The sequence below is a fragment of the Sus scrofa genome, chromosome 6 (genome assembly GCF_054392235.1).
Source record: "Sus scrofa isolate SSC_HxYL_T2T_F1_AM1 chromosome 6, Sscrofa_HxYL_maternal_Yorkshire_Landrace_v2.0, whole genome shotgun sequence".
NCBI lineage: Eukaryota > Metazoa > Chordata > Mammalia > Artiodactyla > Suidae > Sus > Sus scrofa.
Genome location: NC_139388.1, coordinates 111,137,940 through 111,165,284, shown reverse-complemented (window position 1 = coordinate 111,165,284; position 27,345 = coordinate 111,137,940). Strand labels below are relative to the sequence as shown.

Here is a 27,345-nt window from a genome sequence, read left to right as displayed (position 1 = left end):
AGCAGCCATTTCCCCTCGTGGAGCCGGCTGTCCTAACACTGGCCTTTGAACCTCCTGATTTGGGTCTTCCAGCCACTCAGGAAGGGGAAGGTGAGGTGACAGGTCCCGGACGTTCTGCAGTGCCTCAGGTGTTCCTGAACTGAAGCTGGACAGCACATTCTGTGCACTATTGTGGGACAGAAGTGGAGAGCTGCCCCCAGTTTTAAAATCCTGGCTGTGAACCGGTGAAGTATCGGCCAAATTTAAAACACAGAAGTGAATTAACTACAGAATATCCTAATAGCTATGGGGGTGGGGGTTGACATAAGAGGGACTTTATGGCCATTTCAGACTTTCCAGAATGTGGACATAATTTATTCAGGAGGCACGGCCATGGCTAGCTGGGCTTTCCCTACAGGATCCAGATCTCAGGGTCTTGCTAACATTTGAGGAAGTAATTACCTTTTGAGTTCTGAGGGTAGATGAAAGGTTAATCTTGAATGGATTTATGGGTCCACACTGACATATGTTGGTATCACAGTATTTTCTGTGTTTCAGTTCTTGTGGAATAATGAGATGGCCGAGATTTGTTTTCCTAAGCATGTGACATTGCAGCATCTATTCTTAAGGGTCTGGGTCAGTTTGAAGGGTGATGAAGGGGTACTTTTTGGGGCTTGTGATCCCCCTTTCTCTGTCCATATAAAGAGAGCCTCAGTCTCTCAAAGACACAGAGACAGGAGCATAAACACTACAGAGGCTGCCTGGGCAGAAACAGTTGGTGCCAGGATTACCTGTTGAAGTCATACTGCACATTCTGAGTCAAGTCTATGTTGAGGAGAATGAAGTCGTGCACGTGGCACCTAGAGAATGGGGACTTGAGGCTCTGAGAAGTCAGTTTGCTGCTCCACTTTTGTATGCCCAGGATTGCGTAGTGGATGATTTTTGGTGTTGCTTCAATGTGCTGCAAGACACTCTTCAAGGACACGTTCTTACTGGAAACTCCTGTTTCCACGGGCTGTCTGTGAAAAGTAGAGTTAATTTATATGAGCGATAAACCAGTGTTACTGAAGAGAGGGTCACGTAGGAAGAACACGCACACATTGGTATCTGTGAAGGATACGATAAGCTGATTTACTTCCTATTAGCCTGAAATGGAGAAGGATGTCAAGCCAGCTTTCATGCTGCCTGTCACTGCTCACCTAAGGAAGCTGCCTTCTGGGGTTGGGGCTGATCACTTAAAGGCAAAGCGTGATATCCGGCCCATTTCAAAGTGAGTAATGAACAGGGTAACCAAAGGGGGTAGCCAGAGCTTAGAAGCACGAGCATACTTCCCAGTACTGGTAATTACGGGAGAATAAAGGACTATCTGAAAACCTCACTGGCTTCAAAGCCACAGGGGAAATGGGCACAGAATCACGATACTGAGCTGGAAGAGGCTAGAGACCCTCTGGCACAGTATTTCATGGGGACGTGAACATTTGGGACCATTTATTGCAGAGGACTTGTCCAGTTTAGCATAATTGCATGGTCCTCATGGATCCCCTCACCACTGCCCCAGGAGAACACTGATTTTGGCCTTGACATAATTTTACATGTGATAGAATTGAGACAGAGGTGAAATAACTTCCTTTTCATCCAGATAGTTATGAAGCATTTGGGACTAAAAAAGCAGGTCTCCTGATTCAGAAGCCAGTGAACTTTCTAAATAAACCACAGTGTCTTTCAGCAGACTTTAATAGCAAATCAAAGCTGTGATGCAGAAATGGTCCAAGAATTTAACAGCATACTGAATGTCTAAAGAATTCCCAAGCCACCACAAAGTGTGCTAGTGAGAGTAGTTTCACGGGCAGCCGTTCTGCTCTGGAAAGCAGCACCTCTCTTATTTTCTTCCCTAATGGCATTGTGTCACGCTCTAGAACTGCTTAGGAGGGACCATTACCCGCTCTGCTCCTCAACACTGTGGATGTTCCACAGGACGCACGAGTCGTCCATCACAACGATGAAAGGCCAGACACACTGGCGTTTAATGCCCAGCTCTTCCAAGCGGTTCCTCTCCAGCTCCAGGTTGTGATATGACAGCTCCTTAATGAGAAACCTGGCAGCACCTAGAAGACAACATAACCTAGGCTTGTACATCCTTTGCTCCGGCTTGGCTGAGGCCCTGCAGACAGCTTATTACATCCTCTTCATAAGCTTGCCTGTTCACATGGTGACTGTGCAGGTGGGGGTCAACCAGATATTCAGAGCAGCGGTGCTCAAACATCAGTGTAGATAAGAATCATCCACAGAGTCCCTGTCATGGCTCAGTGGTTAATGAACCTGACTAGTATCCATGAGGACACAGGTTTGATCCCTAGCCTTGCTGAGTGGGTTAAGGATCTGGCGTTGCTGTGGCTGTGGTGTAGGCTGGTGGCTACAGCTGCAGTTCGACTCCTAGCCTGGGAACCTGCATATACTGCGGGTGCGGCCCTAAAAAGACAAAAGACAAACCCCATAGGGGTTTAAAAAAGGCAGATTCCTAGAGCCTGCCACCAGAGATTCACTTTAGCAGATCTGATAAGGGGCCAGAAACCAGAGATGTCTTTGCAAGTGATACATAAACTACACTTTGAGGAGTACTGCAAGGACCTGGTTTCCCTGGTAGGACAAAGGATACCACAGAGAAGAAACACTTATTACTGGTTCCTTAAAGCCATGATAAAAGCCTCGTAGTCTCACAAGCAGCCACTTGCATGTCCTGCAGTGGGGGTAGCTGGGCCTGCAGTAGTGGGCATGCCACTATTGTGGCCCCGGCTTTAGATACTTTTAGGAAATTGACAGCAGTGTCTTTGAAGAAGATTCTGGAAACTGGTATCTTTTCCCTAGGTCAGCTTTTGTGAAAGAGGAATATAGTATAGTAAGAAAAAAGACTGGAGCCAAGCTGCTTAGATTTGAATTCTGATTCCACTAGTTTCTGTGTGACAGTGAACAAGTTAACTCCCCTGTGCCTAGGCTTCCCCACCTGTAAGAAGGCGATGATAATGTCTACTTCATTGTATTGTTTGGTGCTCAGGACAGTGCCTGGCACATGGTAAGTACTCAATGAGTGTTAGCAATTATTAAGATGATCATCAGGAATTAGCCAGGTTTTATGAGTGGGCCACCCTAAAATGAAACAAAATGTAGAAGGTAATGAAAAGGCTAAAGAGAAAAAAAAAAACCCCAAAAAACCAACTATTAAGTCTATGGAAGAACCAGGAAAACAGTTTGCATAGATCAGGGCGATACTAGGATTTAGGAAATCTGCCTTTCAAGAGCATTGTATATAACAGTTGGCATTCGCAACATAATAAAGGCCATAGATGAAAAGCCCACCGCTAAAATTACACTCAGTGGTGAAAGGCTGAAAGCTTTTCCTTTGAGATCAAGAGTAAGACAAGAATGGAGCTCCTGCTGTGGTGCAGCAAGATCGGTGGCACCTTGGGAGTGCTGAGACGTGGGTAAAATCCCTGGCCCAGCACAGTGGGTTAGGAATCAGGTGTTGCCACAGCTACGGCTTAGGTTGACACTGACTTGGATCTTATCCCTAGCCTGGGAGGTCCATATGCCTTGGGGTGACCAAAAATGAAAAAAGAAAAAAAAAAAAGACGATGCCTACCTTTACCACTTCTATTTAACATAGTGCTGGAAATCCTAGCCAGAGCAGTTACACAAGAACATGAAATAAAAAGTCACCCAAGTTGGAAGTAAAATTACCTGTTTGCAGACATGATCTTACATGTAGAAAACCTTAACACACAATGAATTCAGTGAAATTGCAGATATAAGAACACTCATAAAAATAGATGTTTCTGTGTACTAACAACAATCTAAAAAGGAAATTAAGAAAGCAGTTCCATTTCCAGTAGCATCAAAAAGAATATACTACTTGGGAATAAATGTTTAACCAAGGAGGCAAAATACTTGTATACTAAGTACAAAACATTGCTAAAAAAAATTAAAGACACAAATGGTGAGTCATCCCATGTTCATGGATTGGAAGATGTAATATTAAGACATTAGTATCACATAAAGTAATCCACATATTTAATGCAACCCCTATCAAAATATCAGTTTTTTTTTCAGAAATAGAAAAATCCATCTTTAAATTCATATGGAATCTCAAGGGACTCTGAATAGCCAAAACAATCCTAAAAAAAGAACAACAAAGTTAGAACTCTCACACCTGGCTGATTATGAAACTAGAGTAATCAAAACACTGTGGTAGTAGCATAAAGACAGACAATATAGATCAAAGGAATAAAAATTCAGAGCCCAGAAATATACCCTTGCATATATGTATGGTCAAATGTTTTTTTTTTTTTTTTTTTTTTTGTCTTTTTGCTATTTCTTTGGGCCGCTCCCGCGGCATATGGAGGTTCCCAGGCTAGGGGTCTAATTGGAGCTGTAGCCACTGGCCTACGCCAGAGCCACAGTAACACAGGATCCGAGCTGCGTCTGCAACGTACACCACAGCTCACGGCAAAGCCGGATCATTAACCCACTGAGCAAGGGCAGGGACCGAACCCGCAACCTCAAGGTTCCTAGTCGGATTCGTTAACCACTGCGCCACGACGTGAACTCCTCAAATGATTTTTGATAAAGGTGCCAAGACCATTCAATGTATAAAGGATAGTCTCTTCAACAAGTAGTGTTGGGAAAACTGGATATCCACATGCAAAAGAATGAAGTTGGAGCCTTGCTTTATACTAAATAAAAAATCAAAATGGATCAAAGAGCTAAAAGTATAAAACTCTTAAAACATGGGAGGAAGTTTGATGATAGTTTTGGCAGTGATTTCTTGGATATGACACCACAAGCATAGGCAACAAGAGAAAAAACAGACTGGACCACATAAAAGTTTAAAAATTCTGTGCAAAGAACACAACAGTGCAAAGGCAACCTATGGAATGGGGGAAAATATTTACAAATCTTGTATGATGAAGGTTAATATCTAGAATATACAACCTCCTACAAGTCAACAACAACGAAAAACCTTTGTCCAAAGAAGACATACAAGTGGCCGACAAGCAAATGAAAAGATGATCAACATCACTAATCATTAGGGAAATGCAAATCAAATCACAAGAAGATACCACTTCACACCCATTAAGATGGCTACTAACAACAAACAGCAAAATCTCAAAATAACAAGTATTGGTGAAGATGTGTTGAAGCTGGAACCATTCTGCATTGCTGGAAGGTAGGTAAAATGATACAGCCATTATGAAAAACAGTATGTCAATTCCTCAAATTTAAAAATGGAATTACCACGTAATTAAGCAATTCTACTTATGGGATATCACCGGAAGAACTGAAAGCAGAGTTTTGAAGAGATTTGAACACCCATGTTCATAGCAGCATTATTCACAGTAGTCAAAAGGTGAGGAGCAGGCCAAGTGTCCATCAGTGGATGAATGGATAACAAAAATGTGGTGTATGGAATATTATTTAGCTTTAAAAAGGAAGGAAATTGGAGTTCCTTCGTGGGGCAGTGGAAGCGAATCCAACTAGGAACCACGATCCCTAGCTTAGCTCAGTGGGTCAAAAATCTGGTGTTGCTGTGAGCTATGGTGTAGGTTGCAGATGTGGCTCGGATCTGGCACTGCTGTGTCTGTGGTGTAGGCTGGCAGTTGCAGCTCCGATTAGACCCCTAGCCTGGGAACCTCCATATGCTGTGGGTATGGCCCTAAAAAGGCAATTAAAAATAAGGAAGGAGATCGACACATGCATAACATAGATGAACCTTCAGAACACTATGCTAAGTGAAATCAGCTAGACACAAAAGGACAAATATTGTAGAACTGCACTTATATGAGGTACCTAAAGTAGTTAGAATCAAAGACCAAAAGCAGAATGGTGGTAGCTAGGGACATGGAAGTTAGTCTTGAATGGTACTGAGTTTCAGTTTTGCAAGATGAAGAGTGTTCTGGAGATTGGTTGCACAGCAATGTGCATATACTGAACACTACTGAAACATACACTTAAAAATGGCTAGGGAGTTCCCTGGTGGCCTAGAAGTTAAGGATTTGGTATTGTCACTGCTGTGGCTGGGGTTTGATCCCTGGCCTGGGAACACTGGCATGCTGTGGGTGTGGCCAAGAAAAAAACCAAAAATGGCTAAGATGATACATTTTGTGTTTTTTACCATAAGTAAAGTTTTGGAAAATATTTTAATCCCATATTAAAGCTAAAGTTTTTAGGAGAAGGAGCGGAAGGGAGAAAAAGGATGGAAGAGACCCAGGAAGGAAGGGAGAGGCGCAAATCAGGCAGAGATGGGAAAGAGACCTGGTCTCTTCTGTGTTTGCTCCAGCTCTGGGCTGGACGTTCGTCCCTCTAAAGCTCTTGACGAAGGTCAGCCCTTCTGAGACTCTGCATTGAGTGAGAAATTCACAGAAGCCAGTGGGAAGTGATTTAGATACAGGAAGTGACCAGAGAGTAGAGTCAGGAATACTGGGCCCAGGGGTGGGTTCCCTGCCTGCAGGAGGTAAATGACGGAGCTCTGGATGCTCCCTCCATCCCCTCCCGTGGCTGTCAGTTCCCTCAGCAATCACAGGCCCCTCTGAGAAATCAGCCACTGCTCTTAACTCCCTGGGGAGGAGCAGGAAAGACTTCTTCCAGGCACTTGAAAGGCGACTGCCATGGACAGTGATAATGCTTCTGGTCCCCAGCTGTACAGGCCCCCTGAGAACTTGCCGTGTGCCTTTAGGATTAGTGAGGACCTTCAGAGATTCCATCCAGATCCCTCCAAACTGGAGTGTAAACTACTAACTTCCCTCCTCTCAGACCAGCCTCCTCACTGTGATGCCCCTGCTGCCAGCTTGCAGCGAGGAACGTCAGTGGCCCAGCCTGGGCAGAGCCCCAGCTTTCCCGGAGTGCTCAGTGTACCAGTGGTTTCTTTGGTTACTAGTCCTCAGAAGTTAAAAATTCTGCAAAACTGCAGATGAAGATAAATGAAAACGCAAAGAGGAGTCAGGAGTTCCCATTGTGGCTTAGTGATAATGAACCTGACTAGTATCCATGAGGACACGGGTTTGATCCCTGGCCTCATTCAGTGGGTTAAAGATCTGGCGTTGCTGTGAGCTGTGGTGTAGGTCGCAGATGCCGTTTGGATCCCTCCTAGCCTGGGAACCGCCATGTGCAATAGGTACAGCCCTGAAAAGCAAAAGAATTTAAAGAAAGAAAGAAAGAAGAGTCAAAAGTCTATTGGTCCACAGGACAAGATACTCTCCAGAGGCTGGGGAACCTCTGAAAGTTCCTGCCTGGGGAATCCAGCTCAGTGTATCCTTCCAGCCCTTCCTCCCACCCCGGGGCCCCTCTTACCCACGCCTGCATTATTGAACATGCCCGGAAGCACCAGCATGATGTGGTTGGGCCAGTACTTGCGGTACAGCGGCATCTCATATTCTTTGACCACCAGAAGGTGCAGGTGGCTGATGCCCTCCATGGCGTGAAAAAGGTTTAGGAGTCCATGCTCGTGGCGACCACTGGAGGGAGTGAAGATGGGGCTCTTGACTGCGTTCAAATTCTGCTGAAAGAGGAGGAAAAAAAAAAAAAAAAAAGCCAGAGACCAAAAAAGAAATTAGAGCTCTTGGTTGGCTATAAGAGGCTTAGAAGAGCTAATCTAGTACCTGAGGCCCATCAGGCCTCATGTCCAGGCACCTTCACCCACCTTGTCTGAAACCAGGGGCAGCCGCATGCTCTCCAGGTGTTTGCCCTGCTTGCTGAAGACAAAATGACTCTCTTTGGACTTGGGAATGATGAAATAGAGCTGCACCTCTTCTCCCAGCATAGACGAAGAGAAGGTGAAGGCATGAAGGGTGGAGTCGGACATCTGTGTTTGCAAAGGAGACAGGGAAGGGGTGTAAGCTTGTGGTTTGCAAACGTCCTGGCCCCTTGTTGAGGTTAAGACCTGCAAACTCACCTGAACTTCTGCCTGCCGCCAGGTCCTGCTGTGTGTGTAGTGTCAAAAGGGTTGGAGGGGCAAGAACTTCACCTTTTAGAGGCTGCTGCAGACACGAGAGCCAAGCACCTTTCCCCTAAACAGCCTGTCCATGGGCGGGGAAGTACCTGTTGCTTGAAACTGCCTGCACTTCCCATGTTCTTAGAAGCACTACTGCTCAGTCCTAGGAGGTCCAATATACATAGAAGATATATTGCTACAGAAAAATTCCCAAAGGTGCCCAGTGATGGGGAAAACTCTCCTATGTGGGTCAGGTCAAATGAATGTCATTTTTCTTTTTCTTTTTTTGAAAATAGAGGGGTTTTTAAATTTTATTTTTTGTTTTATATAATATTTTAATAAATGTATTAATATAATATATCCTACAGTATGGGATTTTTCTATATTAAAGCTTTATAATTTCCTGTCTCTTGATCATATCTATTCAGGTTTAAACTCTATCTAAATTTTTTTTTAATGATCATAATCTAATTTCATAGAATTTCCATCCCACAGCCCAAGCACATCCCCCCACCCCCCAAACTGTCTCCTCCGGAGACCATAAGTTTTTCAATGTCTGTGAGTCAGCATCTGTTCTGCAAAGAAGTTCAGTCTGTCCTTTTTTCAGGTTCCACATGTCAGTGAAAGCATTTGATCTTGGTGTCTCATTGTATGGCTGACTTCACTTAGCATGATGATTTCTAGGTCCATCCATGTTGCTAAAAATGCTGGTATTTCGTTCTTTTTAATGGCTGAGTAGTATTCCATTGTGTATATGTACCACATCTTCTTGATCCACTCCTCTGTCCATGGACATTTAGGTTGTTGCCATGTTTTGGCTATTGTAAATAATGCTGCAATGAACATCAGAGTACATGTGTCTTTGCGAGTCGTGGTTTTCTCTGGATAGATGCCCAGGAGTAGGATTGCTGGATCAAATGGTAGTTCTATTTTTAGTTTTCTGAGGCATCTCCATACTCTTTTCCACAGTGGTTGAACCAATTTACAATCCCACCAACAGTGTACTAGGGTTCCTTTTTCTCCACACCCTCTCCAGCACTTACTGTTTGTAGACTTTTTGATGATGGCTATTCTGGTTGGTGTAAGGTACCTCAGAGTGGTTTTGATTTGCATTTCTCTAAGAATGAGTGATGTTGAACATCTTTTCATGTGTTTTTTGGCCATCTGGTATGTCTTCTTTGGAGAACTGTCTGTTTAGATCTGCCCATTTTTTGATGGGGTTGTTTTTTGGGTTTTTTTTTTTTTTGTCTTTTTGCCATTTCTTGGGCCGCTCCTGCAGCATATGGAGGTTCCCAGGCTAGGGGTCTAATCAGAGCTGTAGCCACCAGCCTACGCCAGAGCCACAGCAATGCGGGATCCGAGCCACGTCTGCGACCTACGCCACAGCTCACGGCAATGCCGGATCGTTAACCCACTGAGCAAGGCCAGGGATCGAACCCACAACCTCATGGTTCCTAGTCGGATTCGTTAACCACTGGGCCACGACGGGAACTCCCTGTTTGTTTTTTTTTGGTATGGAGCTGCAGAAGGTGTTTATAAATCTTGGAGATTAATCCCTTGCCAGTTGATTCACTTGCAAAGATTTTCTCCCATTCTGTGGGTTGTCTTTTCGTTTTGTTTAGGGTTTCCTTTGTTGTGCAAAAACTTTTAAGTTTGATTAGGTCCCACTTATTTGTTTTTATTGTCAATACTCTTAAGAGGTGGATCTGAGAAGATGTTGCTGTCCTTTATGTCGGAGAGATTGTTTGACCTATGTTTTCCTCTAAGAGTTTATAGTGTCTGGTCTTATATCTAGGTCTTTCATCCATTGTGAGTTTATCTTTGTGTATGGTGTTAGGGAGTGTTCTAATTTCATTCCTTTCCATGTGGCTGTCCAGTTTGCCCAGCACCACTTATTGAACAAGCTGTCCTGTCTCCATTGTATATTCTTGCCTCCTTTGTCATAGATTGGTTGGCTGTAGGTGTGTGGGTTTAATTCTGGGCTTTCCATCCTGTTCCACTGATCTATATGTCTGTCTTTATGCCAGTACCATGCAGTTTTGATGATTGTTGCTTTGTAGTATAGTCTGAAGCCAGGGAGTCTGATTCCTCCAGCTCCATTTTCCTTTTTCAGGATGTCTTTGGCTATTCTGGGGCTTTTGTGCTTCCAAACAAACTCTAAAATATTTTGTTCAAGTTCTGGGAAAAATGTCCTTGGTATTTGATAGGAATTGCATTGACTCTGTAGATTGCCTTGGATAGTATAGTCATTTTTGATAATATTTACTCTTCCAATCCAAGAGCATGGTATGTCTTTCCATCTGTTTGTGTCATCTTTGATTTCTTTCATCATTGGCTTGTAGTTTTCAGAGTACAGGTCTTCTGACTCTTTAGGTAGGTTTACTTCTAGGTATTTTATTCTTTTGGATGTGATGGTAAACGGGATTGCTTCCCTAATTTCTCTTTCTCCTCTTTCATTGTTAGTGTATAGAAATGCCGTCGATTTCTGTGTATTAATTTTGTATCCTGCGACTCTGCCAAATTCATGGATGAGCTCTAACAGTTTTCAGGTAGAGTCTTTAGGGTTCTCTAGGTATAGTATCATGTCATCTGCCAATAGTGATAGTTTTACTTCTTCCTTTCCAATTTGGATTCCTTTTATTTCTTTTTTTTTTTTTTTTTTCTTGATTCAGAGCAACAACCCATTTTTTTTTTTTTTTTAATTTTCCCACTGTACAGCAAGGGGGTCAGGTTATCCTTAGATGTATACATTGCAGTTACGGTTTTTTCCCCCACCCTTTCTTCTGTTGCGACATGAGTATCTAGACATAGTTCTCAATGCTATTCAGCGGGATCTCCTTGTAAATCTATTCTAGGTTGTGTCTGATAAGCCCAAGCTCCCGATCCCTCCCACTCCCTCCCCCTCCCATCAGGCAACCACAAGTCTCTTCTCCAAGTCCATGATTTTCTTTTCTGAGGAGATGTTCATTTGTGCTGGATATTAGATTCCAGTTATAAGTGATATCATATGGTATTTGTCTTTGTCTTTCTGGCTCATTTCACTCAGTATGAGATTCTCTAGTTCCATCCATGTTGCTGCAAATGGCATGATGTCATCCTTTTTTTATGGCTGAGTAGTATCCTTTTATTTCTTTTACTTCTCTGATTGCCGTGGCTAGGACTTCCAAAACTATGTTGAAGAGTAATGGCTCATTCTTCTATGTAAACTATTAAAACTGACATCATTAACATGACTGTGTGGCCCCATCTCTCCTGGTTACACTGGAAGCTGAAGTTGTTTGAATAGTCGTTTAGCCTTGAACTCTGGCTTCTTGGAGAGACCATTTGATTCATCCATGCTAATGAATGAATTAGATCTAAACTTTTTTTTAGTTTTCATTATTTTTTTCTTTTTATGGCCACATCTGTGGCATATGGAAATTCCCAGGCTAGGGGTGAATTGGAGCTGCAGCTACCAGCCACAGCCACAGCCACATCGGATCCAAACTGCCTCTGTGACCTACACCACAACTCACAGCAATGCTGGATTCTTAACCCACTGAGTGAGGTCAGGGATTGAACCCAAATCCTCACAGAGACGTCAGGTCCTTAACCCACTGAGCCACAATAGGAACTTCTAGCCTGTTTTTGTTTGTTTGTTTGTTTTGTCTTTTTGCCATTTTTTAGTCTGCTCCCGCGGCATATGGAGGTTCCCAGGCGAGGGGTCGAATTGGAGCTGTAGCCACTGGCCTACGCCACAGCCACAGCAACTTGGGATCCGAGCCACGTCTGCAGCCTATACCACAGCTCACGGCAACGCCAGATCCTTAACCCACTGAGCAAGGCCAGGGACCGAACCCACAACCTCATGGTTCCTAGTCGGATTCGTTAACCACTCCACCACAACGGGAACTCCCTAGCCTGTGTTTTAAATTGCTAGAGAGTTCACATGCTCTCTCAGTAACCCACCTCAGTGAATAATTTACATAAAAGTCTTTACAATGCAGATAGTATTTGGCTTAATGAAAAGATAGCATCACTTTTCAGCAGCAGCTAGAATCCAGGTAAGTTTCAAGAGTTTCAATCTAAAAAATAATATTGTGGAGTTCCTGTCGTTTTGCAGTGGAAATGAATCCGACTAGGAACCATGAGGTTGTGGGTTGGATCCCTGGCTTCACTCAGTGGGTTAAGGATCTGACATTGCCATGAACTGTGGTGTAGGTCAGCTGTAGTTGCCATTAGACCCCTAGCCTGGGAACCTCCATGTGTCTCGGGTGTGGCCCTAAAAGGCAATATTTTATATATATATATATATACATATATCTATATATATAAAATAGTAATTCTTCCCCTACATTCTCATTCATTCTGCTTCACCAGTGTGGGAATGTACTACTTGGTGAATACTATAATCGCACAGAATCTATATAAATAGAGGACTTTTAAGAAGGAAATTTCTAAAATCTATGGTTTATAGATCAGCGGGCTTGAATCCTCTGAATTCAATCCCCACTTGAATTGTGAGCTGATTTCAAACTAGTTTCAATAACGCAAGCATACAAGTGGGATGTGAAAGGTAACTTGTATCAGAAGAGCAGAAAGTCAATTCACTTACTTAGTAAATCCCTGCTAGGACGCTGTGGGGAGAGAGGAAGACCTGGTCCTCAAGAGCAGAAGCAAGGACGGGGGAGTCCACCCAGCACATCCTCAACGAAGGAGGAGTTGTCTGAGTGTTTAGAGCCAAATAATAAAAGCCAAGAGGATAAAGTGGGGAACGTGACATCAATTTTTTTCCCAAAGAGGTGCTGGATACTATCATCATTGGCCTTTCCCCTCTTCTGTGCTTAAAGGTGCACTGGCCCAAAAGAAGCTAAATACGATGGGGTATTTGCTCCCCTTCTATGTTCCTAGCTCTCTCCAAACAAAAGAGCAAACACTGACTCCTCTGTATGCTTAGTGGTCAAAACCATCCCACACTGAAGTAAGGGTGAAACTAGGTCTGTTGAAATCAACAGACTTAGTCACACCTCAAAGGGTGCATGCTACAGGTGTGTAGGTAATAGTGCCATTTTTCATCAATAACCCAAAGTGGAGGGGGAAGACCCTTTCACCAAACATACTATAATATCCAGCTTTTTCAGGATCACAGATAAACACCTCAGCTATTGTTTTTTTTTTTGGTTCACCCCAAGGCACATGTAGTTCCTGGGCCAGTGATTAGATCTAGTGCTGAGTCCCTAACCCACTGTGTTGGGTGTGGGATCGAACCTGCATCCCAATGCTCCCAAGACCCTGCTGATCGTGTTGTGCCACAGCAGAAACTCCTCAGCTACTTTCTAATCTCAACATGACGAATGTAACCATTCTGATGAAGGGACTTAAGACACAAATCAGTTCCTTTTTCTCTTCCCCTCTTCCTGCCTGTAATCCTAATAAGCCTAAAGTCATCTTAATCAATTGCTTCCTTCATTTTGCTCAAAAACAAGATGCCCCATCTCATACATAAGTGTCTAGGGCTTGACACTGGGACCTTTTATTTCTTCCATAAAAATCCCCATTAGGTAACAGGCAGGGGCAAGGGGGCTGCACCTGGGAGGCAGAGGTGAAGTCCATGTACTGGTGGCACTGCTCGCAGTGGTGGAAGGTGTTGTAGGCTGCATACTTGGTCAGCATCATGGACACAGTTTCTCGTTTCCGGGGCTCCTCAACTTTAGATTCCTTTATTGCTTCTGTGTATAAAGGGGCAAAACAACCTTTTCGTGAGGTGCATGAAGATCTACACCTGGAAAGTCCCCCCACTCCCCAGGAGGGCTTTTGCTAGGTCTTTGTAACTTATGCCCTGAGACGAAGGTATGAAAAGTAAAAGGTGATCACGTGTGTGTGTAAAACGAGAGAAAAGCAGAAGAGAAGGACTGAAGCTGCTCTCCAAGATTAAAATGTCCCAGGCCTCCTGCCCTGACTTAGGTTCCCCTTGACCTTGGGGCTCCACATGCACTGACCTCGTTTGACCCCTGCCAGCTTCTCAGTGTAGACCAGGCTCATCAGCCTATACTTGGGGTCGTGCACACTGACGTCAAAGGGAATTTTACTGAAGCTCTCGATGTCAGGCCAGGGCTCTCCCTCTGACTGGCTCACTTCACTGCTTTCGCTGTGATCTAGGACAAGAAGAAAGTGCACAGAGCAGGCAGACTGCCTGGTCTCCCTCCCTCCCCCCAGCTGTCAGGGGCTTAAGGTTTTATGAAACATAAAGCCCACATGAGGGGACAAAGGCCTTTCTGGAAAATGAGCTCCCTTGTCCAGGGCAGTGGGAACCAGAGTTGTCCCTTCAGAGCCCTGCTGTGGGGAGGGGGGCAGGTGCTTGCCCTCACTGGTGCCCATCATCAGCCTCTGCACCCCCATCCACAAACTCTCACATCTATGAGATCAACTAGTCTCCCACTCCAGCCCCCCAGATTGCCTTAAAATCTTATTTAAGATGATCTGAATTCTTAGAGTTTTAGTTGTGGGATTCTCAGACGCTGACAGCTGAAGTGATTTCAGGGGCTCATTGAGCACGATTTACAGTGTGTGCTGCATATTAGAACCAGCTGGAGCTTGTAAAACCCTGTGCTCAGGCCACACTGCCCCAAATCTCCTTCATGACCCAAGTGCCTGTCATGGTGTTTAAAGCTCCTTAAGTGGTTCCAACACGCATCCAGGCTGAGAACCTGGGGCCCTGGGTTTGAGACCAGACCCCACCCCTTGTTATTTCATACCTCAGGCACCCTCACCCCTTAGGGTCCCCTGACTGTTGTAAGGATTCCCAATGGTATATTGGAAGTGCTAAGACGGTGGCAGGCACGTGGTATGGTATGTGTCCAATAGATATTTGTCTTTATTTTGGCTTTTAGGACCAAACCTGCAGTATATGTAGGTTCCTAAGCTAGGGGTTGAATTGGAGCTGCAGCCACTGGCCTACACCAGAGCCACAGCAACATGGGATCCAAGCTACGTTTGCGACCTACACCACAGCTCACAGCAACATTGGATCCTTATTCCCTGAACAAGGGCAGGGATTGAACGTGCATCCTCATGGATACTAGTCGGGTTCATTAACTTCTGAGCCACGATGGGAACTCTGGCATTTGTTATTAATAACAAAAAACTATAAGATCAAGCTTAAGACAACCTTTAAAGGGAGAAAGGATGGAAAAAACCTCCCCCATCAAAAGCCTCAAGACTAGAAGTACAGCTATTACCTTTTAAACACAGCACTTTTTATTTTTATATCCCTGAGCATTTTAAGTTATTAAAATTTTTTTTTGTGTGTTTTGTATTTTTTGTTGTTGTTGTTGCTATTTCTTGGGCCGCTCCCGCGGCATATGGAGGTTCCCAGGCTAGGGGTTGAATTGGAGCTGTAGCCACCGGCCTACGCCAGAGCCACAGCAACGCGGGATCCGAGCCGAGTCTGCAACCTACACCACAGCTCACGGCAACGCCGGATCGTTAACCCACTGAGCAAGGGCAGGGACCGAACCCGCAACCTCATGGTTCCTAGTCGGATTTGTTAACCACTGCGCCACGACGGGAACGCCTAAATTTTTTAAAAGTATGATTTTGGAGCTCTCTGGTGGCTTTGTGGGTTAAGGATTCAGAATTGTCTGCTCAGGTTTGATCCCAGGTCCAGGAACTTCCACATGAAGCAGGTGTGGACCAAAAAAAAAAAAAAAAAAAAAAAAAAAAAGTGTGCAGTTAAAAGTTAAAGCTTATTTTCTAGTTATTTATTTATTATTATGTCTTTTTGCCATTTCTTGGGCTGCTCCTGTGGCATATGGAAGTTCCCAGGCTCAGGGTCAAATCAGAGATGTAGCTGCCGGCCTACACCAGAGCCACAGCAACGTGGGATCCGAGCCGTGTCTGCAATCTACACCACGGCTCACAGCAACACTGGATCCTTAACCCACTGAGCAAGGCCAGGGATCGAACCCGCAGCCCCATGGTTCTTTGTCGGATTCGTTAACCGCTGCGCCACGATGGATCTAGTTTTTTTTAAAAAGGCATCCTGGAGTTCCTATTGTGACTCAGCGGGTTAAGGACCCAATGTAATCTCCATGAGGATGTGGGTTTGATCCCTGGCTCACTCAGTGGGTTAAGGATCTGGCATGGCTCTGGTGTATGCCCGCAGCTGCAGCTCTGATTCGATCCCTGGCCTGGGAACTTCCAATATGCTGCATGTGTGGCCATTAAAAAAAAGGCGGAGTTCCCATCGTGGCTCAGTGGTTAACGAATCCGAATAGAAACCATGAGGTTGTGGGTTCGATCTCTGGCCTTGCTCAGTGGGTTAAGGATCCAGCATTGCCATGAGTTGTGGTGTAGGTCGCAGATGCAGCTCGGATCCCGCGTTGCTATGGCTGTGGTGTAGGCTGGCGGCTACAGCTCCAATTAGACCCCTAGCCTGGGAACCTCCATATGCTGCGGGGGTGGCCCAAGAAATGGCAAAAAGACAGAAAGACCAAAAAAAAAAAAGGCATCTTTATGTCTCTCCAGAGCACTACTTCTTTCACCTGCAGTAGGGAGGGAGGAGTAATAAAGCCAAACTAATAGTGCCTCTCATTACAAAGCCAGGTTTGACTCTCACAGCTTAAGGGCCTGTAGCAGGATCTGAGGCGAAGCAGAAAGCCATGAGTCTCTCCTGTGGGACCAAGGAGCCTGGGAGTAAAGTCAGCAATATGAGGGGCCCTCACTCCTTGTCTGCTTGGTTTTGCCTCTGCCATTGAGGACCAGCCCCCTCCTGGCAGCCTGGCTGTTTCAGGCCCTCTTAGAGCCCTGAGTTTCCTTTGTGGTGAGCCTGGGGGCCCAGTACAGCTCAGCTGGGGACACCAACCTGGAGATGTGGGTGGGGAAATAGGATTGTGTGTGTCTGTGCCTGGAATCACTGATGTGAACCTGTGAGGAATGGAAGTAGAGCCAAAAGCCACAGTAAAATGATTAAATATGGCTAATTTTACCCAGTCTTGCTCTGAACTAAGAGCCTCTTGGGCTGGTCACAGAGTAGGCCTGACTACTGAGGAAAACAAGTGAGGGGAGGCTTCCAAGGGCTGATCAGATGGAAGACGCCAAGGCCTCTCCCCTCTTTGGACTCGTCTTTGAGGAACCTGGCACGAACTTCTACTCTTTCTCTCCCCTGCACCCACCCCTCCTGGTTCCCTTCCAGCACACAGATTGTTCTCAGAGGTGAAGCGTGAGGCCACACTCTCTTTGGCTGCAGGGCTCATGCTGCCTGACCCCTGTTCATAGCCACTCTCCGGCCTTGCTGGCTGGGCAGCAGAGATGAGCTGCCCCACAGGTGACAGCCGGAGGGAAGGGCTGTGAAGGGGGCAAAGTGGGAGAAGCTGGGGATATTCTGTCAAGTACTGGGCCCCTGCATCTTACTACCAGTATGAGGGGGTCGTTTATGGTGCCAGGGTTCTGTTCTCACGGAATTTTCCTTTCATTAAAGTATCCACCATATACCCTCACTGGGAGCCTACAGGAAAACTGTCAACTGACTAACCAGCTCTGGCCCCTTAAGCTCTGAACACCACAATTGAACCTTAAACCTGAACCGTTTCACCATCTGAGCAACGAACCCACCTAACAGGGCGTCCTCCTGGACACTGAGAGAATCCGGGCCCACCCCGACGTCGGGGAGAAAAACGTGGCCACAGTTTACTGACAACTATTTGCTGGTTCAGGACTTTTAACCTCTCAATAACCCTGCACACGAGCGGGTGTAGACCTCCAAGAGGCCGTGGGTCGTCCCGGCTGTGGGGTCCATGTCTGCGCTGCCTGGTTTTACCTATCTTGTCTGAGTGAGCGGGACTCACCGGCGTTGATCTCCCCCTCGTCGTACACGTCCACCTCCAGGAGCCTGATGAGCATGCGGAAGAGGATCCTGAGGAACTGTAAATAGGAGCCGGTCTTTCCCACCTGACGGCAATGCGTTCAATTGGGGGAGGAACAGAGAAGAGAGAGTTCACACCTGGGCCCTGCGGGCCTCCTGCCTCGGGGCGACGGCCTCGTCCCCCCGCCCCCCCACGTCCCCCCGCAGCGCCTCGCACCTGGGGCGGCCCGCTCAGCAGCAGGCGGCGCGGGTGGCAGGCGCGCGTGCCCGAGCCGGGGTCGGGCTGGTTGCTGTAGTCTGCGTGATGCGGCCGGGCCGAGGTCCACTGGCGGTAGTAGCGCGACTGCTCCTCGCCGCCGGCCTGCCGGGGCGGGAGCGGCCGCAGCGAGCTGACCCAGGCCACGTCGGCGTGCGGCAGCAGGGCCGCGGAGGCCGGCAGCCTACCCGCCCTCGGGGAGCCCAGGAGGCTGTAGGCCGCCTTGGACAGGATCACTATCGGGGGCAGCGCGGCGGGCGGGCCCGGCCACCGCAGGGTGCGGGGTCCCGACGACGACGATGAGGGCTTGGAGGTGGTGCTGCTCGCCATCGGGGGGCCCAGGGAGTCGCACTCCTGCTTCAGAGGCTCCGCGATGCCCGCCGAGACCCCTTCGTCCAGCCCCGCGCTGTTGCCTGGGCTCTGGAAGCTGGGGGTCGGCGGCTGCTTCTGGGACTTGTCGGCTGTGCTGGAGGAGCTCACTCCGTTCTCCATGATGGAGCCTGAAAGAGCACGGACAAGGCCACCGCATGCCCGCCCTGTGACCCATGCTGAACTGGAGGGAAAGTCCAGAAGGCCCCCGCCCGCTTCCTCTGCTTGGCCGTGGAGACACTGGCGGGAGGTGGGCACTTACTCCCAGGCCTCCTCCGTGAGGGGAACGGCCGCCTGGCAGGCTGTGTGCCCTGGGCTGGCCCAGCCACCTCCTTGCCCCTTTCCTCATCCTGCCCGGTCTCTCTACATCGCCAGTTCGTAAACTCTCTCAGGTACCTCACTTAGACATCAGCCAATTTGTTCCAGGACCCTGACCAACACTGGTTCCAATCCAAGTGTCCTGCCCCACGCCTCTGGCTGTGGAGACCACCCCCCCACCCCCGCCTCAGGGTGCAGCCATTCCATGGAAGCCCAGAGCATCATGGGAAAGGGCTCCGTAGGAGGTGGGGAGCACATCCGTACCCCATGAGGTGTTGCTCTTGCCAGAGATCTCTGCACATGCGGCCAGTTTACTTCAAAAAGGTTTTCCTCTAGTCCATTGGCCACTCAGGTTTGAGGACAAACCAGAAATTTATTACATTGAGGACTGAAGGCCTCTCTGGTTCACACTGGTGCTTCCCATGGCATGGGGTCAAATCCCAGTCTTGGGAGATCCCAGATGAACAGCCAGTCACAGGAGGCTAGTGACGCTGCCATTTTGCTGCTCATCTGACTTTTGTGTGACAGCTTGCCTCTCTCTCCATGGCTCTTGAGTCCACATGCCTGAACACTCTGGAAAGTGAGCCTCCCTGAGGCCCCAAGTTGTGCGTGTGTGTGTGGGGGGGCAGCATGTGGGTCACAGTGTCCTGGGGTGAGGCTGATTAAAGAGCCACAGGAGGGAAGGTGAACTCTCATCATCATCACCCTCTTCAGCCACATCTTCCTTGCCTCACCCCCAGTGATGCTGGTATCTAAAAGCTTCTGGATGTGATAGTCCCCCTTCCTTCTGTTACCCTTTACTATCCTCCAAACCTCTCCCCTTTATTCTGAGGTGGTCTCAGAGCTCCCTCTGGGGCCATAGTGATGGGTGGGGGAGGTGCAGCCCTGACACCTGTCTGCTCAGGTGACTTGGGCAGACCCTGCAGGACAGTCCTCATGCTCCTCCAGGCCAAGGGGCACTTACAGAAGGACAGATACCTGTGTCTTCAGTTCCCACAAGGAGCCATCCAATAATGGCTGACAGAGTGAACAGAAAGACTGGTGCTGCTTTTGGACATGAAATTATGTGTGTGTGTTTTCGTGTGTGCATCATGGATGGAAACATGAGGGAGAAGGAAATGATGGTTCCCTTTGTTGTGGGTTTTTTTCTTTTCCATTTTTTTTTTTTTTTTTTTTTTTGCTTTTTAGGGCTGCACCCACGGCATATGGAAGTTCCTAGGGTAGGGGCTGAATTGGAGCTACACATGCCAGCCTACACCACAGCCACAGCAATGCCAGATCCGAGCCACATCTCCTATCTACACCACAGTTCACGGCAACACCAGATCCTTAACCCACTGAGTGGGGCCAGGGATGGAACCCAAATCTTCACGGATTCTAGTTGGGTTTGTTAACAGCTGAGCCACAATGGGAACTTCTAGGTTTTCATTTCTAATCTCTTCTCTATCATTATTTTCTTGAAGTGTTCTATATTAAGCTTTATTATTGTAACTTTCACAATCAGAAAAAAAGGAAATAGTGCATTTGCTTAATACTATTTATCAGAAAATTGATGCCAGGCATTGCTATTAGCCACACAGAAACACAATGAGAGGCTGACAAGCTGCAGGCTGGATCATCCCCGTCAACCAGTGGCTCAAGAGTAGCCTTCAGTGTACAAACACTTGCCACTAACTACTTAGAAAAGTCACCCATTCATTCATTCAAACACAGACTTTGTGCCAGGTACTAGGCCAATTAGCACAAACTTACAGCTTTAGGATCTGGAAGGAAAAGAACGCCTTTGTGCAAATATTAGATGCATGATATCTGTGAGATGATCAGGGTGGGAAAGACTAGGGGAAATGGTGGTGGCTGGAGAGGATGCTATGTATTTATTATATTTAGCCTATTAGTATGCTCATCATTAACTGTATCCCCAGGGATGTATTTTGTAGCTGCTCACAGTCATGTTTTCCAAGTATCTCTCCTGGGGAACTGAGGTCGGGACGGGATGCCTGAAGCACCAGAGGCTGCTCTGAAAGCCTTGATGGTGTCAGCAGATGCCTCTGGCTTGCAAACACCTACCCCTGCTCACTCCTGCCTCTGATCCTTGAAAAAGAAAAGGAAGTACTGACCTGAGGTTCCAGTGACAGCACTGCTATTGCTCTGGGGCCTCTCCAGGTCGATCAGCAGCTCCTCGGCGTCATTCTCGCTGGCTGTGGCTCTCTCTTGCTCCTTGCTACTAAGGTCCAGGGCAGCAGTGGGCCCTCGAACGACTTCCTTTGAGACATAGCAGCATGCCAGACCCACCTCCTGCTCCAAGGCCGTGCGAGTTAAATAGCTTGAATCAATTAACCGGAGGTCACAATACTTCAAAGACCTGCACAAAAGTAATGATGCCTTTGGGGAGCCTGTCCTGACGTGCATGCAAAGTTCCTATGCACCTAGCTGGCTGGATGCGGCACAGTGGTCAAATACACGAGTTTCTGTGTCAGGTAATGGTTGATTTAAACCTCAGGTCTGCCATCTCTTAGCTATTAGGACCTCTGGCTAGCCACTTTATTTTCTCTACATACAAAATAGAGTAACAGTGACGGACTGATACATTTATTGTAAGGAATGAATGGCACGAGCTAGGAAAGGCATTTAGGACAATGCCTTTGTTAGGACAATGCCTGACACATAGTAAGCATGCAGTGAATGTTATGATTATTGCTGCTGTTGCCGTCCAATCTACCAGTGATCTCTAATCCTTGAGAGAACAGCAGATTAACAAGACATTTCATCCAAAAAACTCTTCATGGGGGCAATGCTTTTCCTCCCTGCCTCTCTGGCTGCTCTGCTTTGATGGGTTAACACATCTCATCTGTGGCTACCTTCCATTCCCCAAATTGCTGGGTGATCTGTGGAAAGTCAAAAGAAAGATCAAGGAAGGCTAAATTTTTATATCCCAGAATAAAACAATTCTCTTCTCACTTGCCAAGTGGATGAAATGGGTGAGTGTCGGCCAAGTTTTAACCATCAGCTCAGCTGGGCAACTAATGGAAAATGAGAACTAATGATTCCATTGTACCTGGGAAAGGTTTCTCCAAGAGGATCTTTGCCAGTTAAGATCACAATACAAGGCAGACCTTCTAGATCTTGGTATGTCCGAGGGATCCACTCTTCTGCTTCATTTCCTCTCCAAGTCTGTAGAAAGGGACCCATATGATAAAATTAAAACCCTTTAAGTTTCCACCTTCTTAAAGGTTTCTGTGTCTAGACATTTTACACATCTGTGCTCACCAATGACTTCCAATAGGTGTGTTGGTGTGTGTACATATATTTTAATTGCTACTAAAAAGCATACACAGGAGTTCCCATCATGGCTCAGTGGAAACGAATTTGACTAGTGTCCATGAGGAAGCAGGTTCGATCCCTGGCCTTACTCAGTGGGTTAAGGATCCAGTATTGCCATGAGCTGTGGTATAGGTCGCAGATGTGGCTTGGATCTGGCCTCTGGCATTGCTGTGGCAGTGGTGTACGTAGGCTGGAGGCTACAGCTCTAATTCGACCCCTAGCCCGGGAACCTCCATATGCCACAGGTGCAGCCCTAAAAAAAAAAAAAAAAAAAAAGACAAAAAACCCCTCTTACCTTTCCTTAATAAATCAAAATGCAAGAAAATATGAAAAAAATGTATAAATGTATAACTGAGGCACTCTGCTCTAAGAAGAAACTAACACAGCATTGTATCAGCTATACTAAATAAATAAATTTAAAAAATAAAAAGCTTATACAAAGCACTTTAGAAGAATGCGGCTTTTTCTTTTATCTCAATAGGATAAAACAGGAGATCTTAGTATATATCATGCATAGCCACATATGTCAAAGAAAAATACAACGTGAAATATCCCATCAATGGTGCAAACCTTACAGAAATCCTAAACTACCTGATGTAAGGCTCTTAGGTACACTTTCTTCATATAAAGGACAGACTCTTGGGCCTGACTGACTGAAAAAGACCATTTCAGTTGTAAATGACTAATAAAAGAACCTCAAAAAAACTCTTCATGTATAACCAACTTTTCATATACATTAACCTATATATACCTATACACACTTATGTATATCTTTAATAAATGGAATATCAGTTTTGAAAACATGAATATATCAGTGAGGAGAAAGAAAATCCCAACTTGAAGGATGTTCAAAAGTGAAAGGATTTTTTTGTCTCTTTTGGAAGAAAACAAACTATCTCTTAAGTAGATAAGGTGGTTTATGCTATTTATGAAGTGTGTAGCATCCAGCTATGTTTCATATTAGCTTTCTAGCAGGAGTTGAAAGAAATGAACTGACATTTCTGATAATGGTTTTGAGAACAAGGACTCAGGAGTGAGGTATTAAGTAATGCATATGATTTTATTTTCAAATGGACTGGTACTTCCTTTGCTAAAACCAAAATGGGATAAAGAAAAATGTACCAAGCAAGATATGCTATAACAGAATTTGGTTAATGATTTGTTGATGTCTAGGAAAACCAATCTTTAGAAATAAATATACCCATAAGTACTTCAAACAAAATGCATATAATTTGTAAAACTGGAAGAACAACTTGAACCTTGTTGTCCAATCTTTCATTATACATTTGTGTACCAAGGAGAACTCTGAGGATCTTCGTATCTGTTTAAAGTTTGGGAGACTTTCTATGTCTTAGAAAAACAATCTGTAGAAAATATTTTTTTAAGATATTAGAAGAAAGTTTATCCCTCCAAATTTGGTTTGCCATATATTTTCATGTCAAAGGGAACCAGAACATGACGTAATTTAAAGCTAACAATTCTGCAAATAGGAATCATTTTACTTTTCAGTCCTCACACTAGACTTAGGATATCCTTGATACTGGGGTCTTGTGGAATATAGTTCATGATTCTGGCAAGAATGAGGTTGGGTTATAATGATGGGTAACAGATATTATGTTTTATAAGGAGATTACTTTCAAAAGATTATTAGACAAATTCCACTTTTGCTCTGGACCGATCAGAGCTAGCTAAACCCACTATAAAATGCTTTTCTGTCACATTGCCACTTCTGATGATGGATGGCTGCCGTTCTTCTAAGGATCTGCCATGCCCTCAGGATGATTTTCCTGCTGAGGCATTAAAGGCAACACAAAAGAGGAGTTCCCATCGTGGCTCAGTGGTTAACAAATCCGACTAGGAACCATGAGGTTGTGGGTTCGATCCCTGGCCTTGCTCAGTGGGTTGAGGATCCCACGTTGCCATGAGCTGTGGTGTAGGTTGTAGACGTGGCTTGGATCTTGCGTTGCTGTGGCTCTGGCATAGGCTGGCGGCTATGGCTCCGATTAGACCCCTAGCCTGGGAACCTCCATATGCCATGGGAGCGGCCCAAGAAATGGCAAAAAAATAAAAAAAATAAAAAATAAAAAAATGAAAAAAAAAGACAACACAAAAGACTGAGCGAGCATTGACTTCAGGAATAATATGGGGTTCAAGGCCAAGGAAATTGAATGAAAGCTTCACAGACCTTCTGAAAGAACTGATTTATTTAGATTTAAACTTTGTATCCTTCCAAAGTATTTGTTATCACTTATAAGTTAACCCAATCCCTAAAGGATAATAGAGGTAAGTATCAAAAAAAGACCACTTAATGGAAGAAGAGGCATTGGATTTTAGCCAAGACTAGAGATAAAAGGCATACTGGTGCCGTCTTGTCAGCGGTAAAGGAATTTGGTAATTTATAATGAACAGGTGAAATAGAGACCACGTGGCAAGTGGCAGTCTTGTTAAGAAGGTGAAGATCCCAAAGGGATTTCAAATGTTTATTTCCACACAAAAAGAGAATATAAAAAAGGCTGGATTGATGTGATCAAAGGGTTTTGAAAATATGGAAATCTCTTTGTGTAGTTGGTGCCTGGCAGCTACTCATAGGATATAATTCCTTTGAGAAGGAATTGCTTGAGACCCTCTTCATGTATGGCACACTCCCAGCCTTCTGGAAACCCTGTGGGTGATTCTGATATGCCTGCAGCCAGGCTAAGAACCTCAGGTCTTGACGGTGGTTTTCAAACATTGGCCCAAGGGTATATTATTTAGGACCCACTGATTCATACTGACTTAGAGACTGGCACTTCTGAAGGATCTGAACAAGTGATCTAAGACTCTATAAGTAGCCACACTTGTGGAGTGTCAGTGGCGAGCCAGAGAAGCCCCTGCTGACGCGCATCCTTTTAGACCATCTCCTGGCACCGCACCAGGTGTGTGAGACTTCACAGAGGAGTGCTGACTATCTGCCTTTCCAGATTCCTCATCATTATTCAAATTGTCTCAATGAATTATACTGTAAGAAGAGTTTTAGGACTCTCATTTGTTATTTATCCCAAGAATTCTGCTGTAAGGTGGTCTACAACTCTTAAAATTGTGAACATGGTATCTATATAGCCATATGTGAAATGTACATGTTACAAGTGCCTCTAAATATAGGAGCTTCTATTTTTTAGACAGATTTATTTTTTTCAAGTACCTATTTAGTTTATACAAGATATTTTGTTTGCATTTTGGATTACTCAAGTTAGGTAGTAGACTATAATAAGAAGGTTTACATTTGCAAAGTGCTTTATGAACACTAAATAATAACCCCCAAATTAGAACTCTTAGAGATCATACAGTCCAACTCATTTTTCAGATGGGGAACTTCAGCCCAGGTAGGAATAATCATCCCCTAAGACTATGTGCTTTCTTTTCATAAAATTTGTGTCAAACTAGGTCTTTCTTTTTTTTTAATTTAAATTTTTTTTTTTTTTTTTTTGTCTTTTCTAGGGCTGAACCTGTGACATATGGAGGTTCCCAGGCTAGGGGTCGAATTTCAGCTGTAGCTGCCAGCCTATGCCACAGTCACAGCAACTTGGGATCTGAGCCGTGCCTGCGACCTACACCACAGCTCATAGCAATGCCGGATCCTTAACCCTCTGAGCGAGGCCAGGGATCGAACCCACAACCTCATGGTTCCTAGTTGTATTCGTTAACCACTGAGCCACGATGGGAACTCCACTAGGTTTTCCTTCACCAAATTTAGCTCAGTGTTTGGTATGCAAGGTGCAGAAACCATGTTGGTCTAATCCAGACATAGAGAACCTAGCTCAGGATGGTACCTACGTTTACTCAGGTATTTTATTACATGCTCCCTAATGGCTGAGACATGTTGGATTATAAAAGTTCCCAGAAAAATCTGAGCAGGGCATGAGGTGGGTACTTAGATTAGTTGATTAAGGAATCCTCCCCTGCCCACCATGCCTGATAGGAGGGGGTCCAGGAAAAGCATTGTGTCCCAGGCTGAGGGGGTGGGGGCTGGTGCTTAGTCATGCAAAATTCCTTCTGCAGGAGGATTGGATGTGCCTTAGTCTGGCCCAAACCTTGGGGTCAAAGCAATTACAAAGCAAGAGCAAACCATTGGGAAATCCACATGCAAGGGGGCAGGAATAGTTCTACACGAGCACTGAAGAGAAAGCAGAATACTTTACCAACTGTCACGAGCAGACAGCTAGGCTAGATGGACAGAAAACAATCAGTGAGTGGCTGACACTTAAAGGCGTGCCCCACAGAGGTCCGAAGGAACAACTTACCTTTTTTTTTTTTTTCCTGAGAAAACAGATGGCCGTGGGCTAGATGAATCTTGAACAAGGTCAATAAACATGGGGTGAAATTGGGTCATCGAATTTTTGTACCTGCAGTTGGAGAGCATGGAAGACCAACTGCATGCATGTGCTGAAGAGGGGGCTGGACAGACTCTTAATACACTATGAAGGTGAACGTGTCCCTTAGTTTAGCCTTAATATTGTCCTGAAGATCACACTGACACAGGTGCAAAACTGTCAAACTCAGGCCTCTGAGTCACCTACCTGGGAGTCCTAAAAAATAGAAAGAAAGGGAGAAACGGCCGTCCCTTGCTAACCTTTAATCGCGTCACAAAGTGGGTTGCAACGCTGAGTTCAGAGGCTGGGTTCCCGAGGATGATCTCGAAGCGGTACTGCAGCCCCAGCTTGTCGCGCACCTCCTGCAGCCGCTCCTTGGCCAGCATCGCCAGCTGCACGGAGGGCACCCTGAGAATGAGCATGTGTCCCTTCCCACTTTTGTTTTTTCCTGGGGAGCTGAGGAGGTCATCCATGATGCTGAGTGTTTCTGGCGTGCTGTGGTCCCGGAGCGACGCCATGGTGGTGAGAGCCATCAGTGCCTCTGAGTACTGCTGGATGAGAAGGTAGCAGCGGACGACCATGCTGTGCAGCCTGGGGTACCTTCAACAGAACACAGGGACTAACATGCGGGTGGCGGGCCTGCGGGGACCGCGAGGTCCCTGCGGTAGGAACGCAGAGCAAGCGTGGGGGGGGGAGGAGTTAGGGATGGGCGGTGGGCTCCAGCTCTAGAATGACCTTGGAGCCCACCTTGCTAGGAGGAAAAGGCAAGCTCACAATGCCTGTTGGGATAGATGCGACCCCAGCTTCTCCTGGACCAGCAGGATCGCCCAGCAACATCTGGGAGCTTGTTAGACCAGCCAAATCCCCCCATCCCACATGTACTGAATCACAGTCTGACAAGGTCTGCAGGTGATCTGTATCATATTACATT

General features: G+C 45.8%; 1 protein-coding gene across 7 annotated transcripts in view; it reads right to left on the bottom strand.

The window, feature by feature from the left end:
* The window catches only part of GREB1L (GREB1 like retinoic acid receptor coactivator), a 273,839-nt gene that overhangs the window by 8,027 nt on the left and 238,467 nt on the right, over positions 1-27,345 (bottom strand). For 3 of the 7 annotated variants that reach the window (XM_084964308.1, XM_084964312.1, XM_084964310.1), the window contains 11 exons: positions 26,675-27,014; positions 21,800-21,915; positions 20,862-21,106; positions 18,019-18,557; positions 17,785-17,887; positions 13,939-14,094; positions 13,529-13,668; positions 7,670-7,831; positions 7,321-7,528; positions 1,919-2,084; positions 771-998 (listed from right to left, as the gene is read on the bottom strand). In XM_084964308.1, coding sequence (XP_084820434.1) covers positions 771-998; positions 1,919-2,084; positions 7,321-7,528; positions 7,670-7,831; positions 13,529-13,668; positions 13,939-14,094; positions 17,785-17,887; positions 18,019-18,557; positions 20,862-21,106; positions 21,800-21,915; positions 26,675-27,014 — 2,403 coding nt within the window. Of the gene's footprint in view, positions 1-770; positions 999-1,918; positions 2,085-7,320; positions 7,529-7,669; positions 7,832-13,528; positions 13,669-13,938; positions 14,095-17,784; positions 17,888-18,018; positions 18,558-20,861; positions 21,107-21,799; positions 21,916-26,285; positions 26,448-26,674; positions 27,015-27,345 lie in introns of those variants that run through there. The other 4 variants (XM_084964309.1, XM_084964313.1, XM_084964311.1 and 1 more) reach the window with 2 other exon arrangements.